We start from the raw sequence: 4,366 nt of genomic DNA on the forward strand, positions 1-4,366 counted from the left end.
CATTTTTCAAATAAATGTTTTCCGACGTGCATGTCAACAGCAGACAGAGGGTCGTCTAATAAATAAATATCGGCTTGTTTATATACAGCTCTCGCTAGATTTACTCTCGCTCTTTGACCTCCACTAAGTGAAACTCCTCTCTCTCCTACTAAAGATCTGTCGCCATACGGAAGTTGTTTGAAATCGGTTTTCAACGCGCATACTCTTATCACTTCATTATAACGATTATAATCCATCGGCGAACCAAAAAGTATATTCTGCTGAATTGAACCGTTAAACAACCATGGTTCTTGAGATGCGTATGATACTGTACCAGATACGGTAATACTTCCTTCGCTGAGTGGTAATTCTCTTAAAATCGCTTGAATCAATGAACTCTGCATAATAAAGAAGTTTTTATAGTGTCATTATTTTAATGGTTTTCTAAAGCGCAGTTGTATACTTTTCCGGCTCCTACGGGTCCAATAATCGTAACCAACCGCCCCGGTCTAATGGATAAATTAATGTTATTTAATGTGTTATCGGGTTGATTTGGTATCCATTTAGCCGTTGCATTTGAAACGTCTATTCCAAAAGTATTCGATTGGTCGGTATATTTTTCATTACCATTTTTTATCGTTGCAAAATGTTCACTATTAAAATTTAACATTTCAATACTATTTATCGTTGTTGCTTCTGGTTTTAAAGGCCGTGGTTTATTATTTTTATTTTTTTCGTTTTGTTCGTCTTGTAGGAAAAATGCCTTTAAAAACAAAAAAATTATAAGTTTATTAACTATTTATAATTATTTTTAGAATTTAACATGATTTTTTTTTTTTTAACAGTATTGTTTTTTATTTATACCTGAATGCGTTTAATGGATATTAACATTTCGGCTAACGTTAAAATACCTTGTGGAAAAAATACTGTCATTGTTGTCAATATCTTTAAATACGATAATATGATAAAAATCTAAAAAAAAGTTTACAAAAAATAAAATATAATACTATTTCAATATATTTGAATTTGACTTTACTTTTTGTACGTTGATGTAGTTTCCTAATAATATGTATGACAAAATACTTATGAACAACGTCAATCTTTGATGAAATATTATAAAAGATTGTAAAAATACTCTGATGAATAACACACCTCTAATATGTTTAAGTTCCATCCTATAATAATTTAAATGAAAATTAAAAACTGTATATTATCACGTTTTATTATGTAAATCCAAAATTTATACTTTCTTGCTAATTGTACAAGCACTGCAAAAGGTTTCTCCCAAGTATACATTTTTATTACTTGTATACCTGATATTATTTCGTTCATCAACCTTACTCTTTCGTCGGTTCTAGAGGCTGTTCTTGACCGATATTCGGAAGTTTTCTTTCCCAGCCATCCTTAAATTAAAATGTTTGCTTACTTCTAGTTGTATGTCTTTTTAAAATGCATTAAATCTATGACAATAGTTTCTATACATACCTTGTAGTGGAGTAAATACAAGAAATATAGCCACTCCAATTAATGATGATACGCCAAGTTCTTGCCACAAAAAATATGTGACTAAAATTGTTTGCAGAGGTCCGATCCATAAAAAGTGTATAAATAAAAATGCTATATCGAACCGATTTACATCATTTGATAACAAGTTTACCACTTGACCGATTGTGGTTTCTCCTAGAGATGTTTTACTTAATCGCAATGCCTATTTTTAAGACAAAAAATAAGGAAAACTACAATGATTTTTTATAGACTCTCAACAACAAGAAATTGTTTATTTTCTCTTATTAACTATCTTTAAATTCGTCACGAATTTAAATTACCAAGTACATTTTAAAGCAACGATCCAATCAAAATATCAATATTAAAAATTTAAATTAAATACATTTTTGTAACATATTTATACACAAAAAATGTTAATTTAATTTTCTAGATATCTATATTTAATCAAATCTGTTTTACTTATTTTTAATTTGAAATATATTTATGTTGATAATTTGATATACCTTTTTATATATTATTGAACAACAAGCCACTCGAATCTTCATTGCGAGATGACACATTTCCATTTGTGAATAATGAAACAATATTATATTAGCCAACATGTTTAACAATAGACCAGATGCATAAAAGTATGCATGATTCAAGTCTTTGATATTAGACTTTTCAGGGCTAAAATATTCTAATAATCCACCAATAAGTATAGGTTGAGACATTCTATAGAAAAAACATTCATAAATAACAAAATAATTTGTTATTTATACTAAAACAATACAGAAAAATAAATAAAACTAAAATTTACATATCTAAATATACCGTGTATGTAATAGATATACATTTTTATATTATATTTTATAATATACATATTTCTAGTAACTTATAAATAACCATTTAATTATTTACAATTAATAAAAAATACAGTTAATTCAAAGGTTTCTCCAAATAGTATACAATAATAAATGTAGTTTAAATAAAACCTTGAAATTAAATTTTTGAACACCGCAGTTAAGAACTATCTAATAAGTAATAACGATAACAAATTTTAATCATAAACAGTAAATGTATTTCATAACATTATTATGTTATTAAGAATAATGAAATCAATATTTTTAGTCAATTATTTTTTATTATCCCATTAGAATACCTATATTATTAAGAGTTTAGACAACAAATAAAATTATAGTAAAATTACTGCTCATTTTAAAAACAGCATTAGGCGATGAATATATTTTTGGATTACAATAGTTATTTAATAAATTTACCTTAAAAAAATTTCAACAAATGCTAGTATTATTCCATATAATACAAATTTAACACCAAACATTCGAACTAATACCCTTAGCAAACTAGGCTCTCTATAATTATTATTTGCATTAACCATCTCGATTTTCCATCTCCTAGTGAAAAAATTGGGAAAATATAACTCAATTAAAATGAATTATTTATTTAAATACTATCTTAAAATGTTATCAAGTTTACTTCTTTAATTCGATTCCTAATAACGACGATCTGTCATTATTTAGAGGTATATATAAATCATTGAATTCTAAATCCCTTTTTCGACCAACTTTGAAAAGTTTAAAAATCCAGCTGAAACAAACAAACAAACCATAATTGAAATTAATTAACAATTTCGAATTATTATAACAAAAACATATTAACTATATTCAGATTATTAAAGTCTAAACACGGATTAACATAAGATAAAACCTAATTAAATGAGGTTACTAAAAAAACTATGTTATAAATCATTATTATCATGTTTAAATTTTACAAATATTAGAAAATGTTCAAATATTTTATTTATTTATTTAATATACTTTAAAAGCATTACACATAATAAATTAGTGTAAGTAAATAAAGATAGTATTATTATCATAGGAATAAATCAAGTTATATCGAATAAAACTTACAAAGTTACAACTGAAATAATAGGTATATTTTGATTCAAAATACCTTGAAAATATATTTTTAATTTATAATTTAATTTACATATTTTCCTGGTTATTAATTAATAATTTTAATAAAATTCACCTAAACGTAAAGATTTCAAAGATATTTGCGTTGGTTCGTGGATTTAGAGGCTGTTGTTCTTTATTTCCAGCATCCATTCTTGACCTAAAATATAAAAAAAAAATATTAAATTGAAAGTAAATTATCAATATTAAAATATATAAAGCCATTGAAACTTGATCATTTATCAATTATACATTTATTATATATTATACTTTTATTATAAAAGTATATGAATCTTAAGTACATTTTATGAAATACAATAAAATTAAAATTTCAACTGATATTAGTTAATGATTTACTACTATAATTATTTAGGTAAAAATAATACTGATTTGACAATATAAAGTACTCGAATTTCGAGAAGAATCTCGACACACGAGGAGAATTGCCAACTTTTTAACATAATTTCTATAGGTAACATTCTATATCATACTTATTATACATAATTTTAATATATAAACTGTATATTTTTGTTCAAAATAAATAAAATACACCGTACATATTTAAATTAATACTAATTAAATTTATATTTAACACTAACATATTTTAATACATTGCTCTATAAATCTCAATTACATACTGTGTTTGATGATTAAAATTAGATTTAGTTTAATAATTTGTATAAATCCGTTGAATAAACAATTCAAATGTCTTTACTGTAGATTATAACTTACTATTTCACACATTAGACTCTATACAATTTGTATGTAAAATAAACTGGTTTAAAACAAAATAAAAATTGTTATTTACTGCAATTTTTTTCAAAAATAAAAATGTTATTCAAACATTGAAAATATACTAACTATTATATTAAAATACATTTTATTTGAAATTAAAACAAAATATTAAGTAACGATATATATAACAG

The 4,366-nt window shown here is 24.2% G+C and overlaps 1 protein-coding gene across 1 annotated transcript; it reads right to left on the reverse strand.

Annotated features, from left to right (window-relative positions):
* On the reverse strand, window positions 1–4,166 carry LOC112598196 (probable multidrug resistance-associated protein lethal(2)03659; the record flags this gene model as incomplete). Its single annotated transcript, XM_025344591.1, is given in 11 exon segments — window positions 1–377; window positions 443–742; window positions 844–951; window positions 1,016–1,154; window positions 1,226–1,382; window positions 1,465–1,687; window positions 1,989–2,199; window positions 2,745–2,879; window positions 2,962–3,072; window positions 3,517–3,600; window positions 4,079–4,166. Coding segments are annotated over 10 exon segments (1,838 nt in total), but the record flags the coding sequence as incomplete, so codon positions are not given.
* Window positions 4,167–4,366: the final 200 nt, after the last annotated feature.

This window comes from Melanaphis sacchari, unplaced genomic scaffold (assembly GCF_002803265.2).
Source record: "Melanaphis sacchari strain LSU unplaced genomic scaffold, SCAv2.0 Contig45_pilon_pilon, whole genome shotgun sequence".
Classification (NCBI taxonomy): domain Eukaryota; kingdom Metazoa; phylum Arthropoda; class Insecta; order Hemiptera; family Aphididae; genus Melanaphis; species Melanaphis sacchari.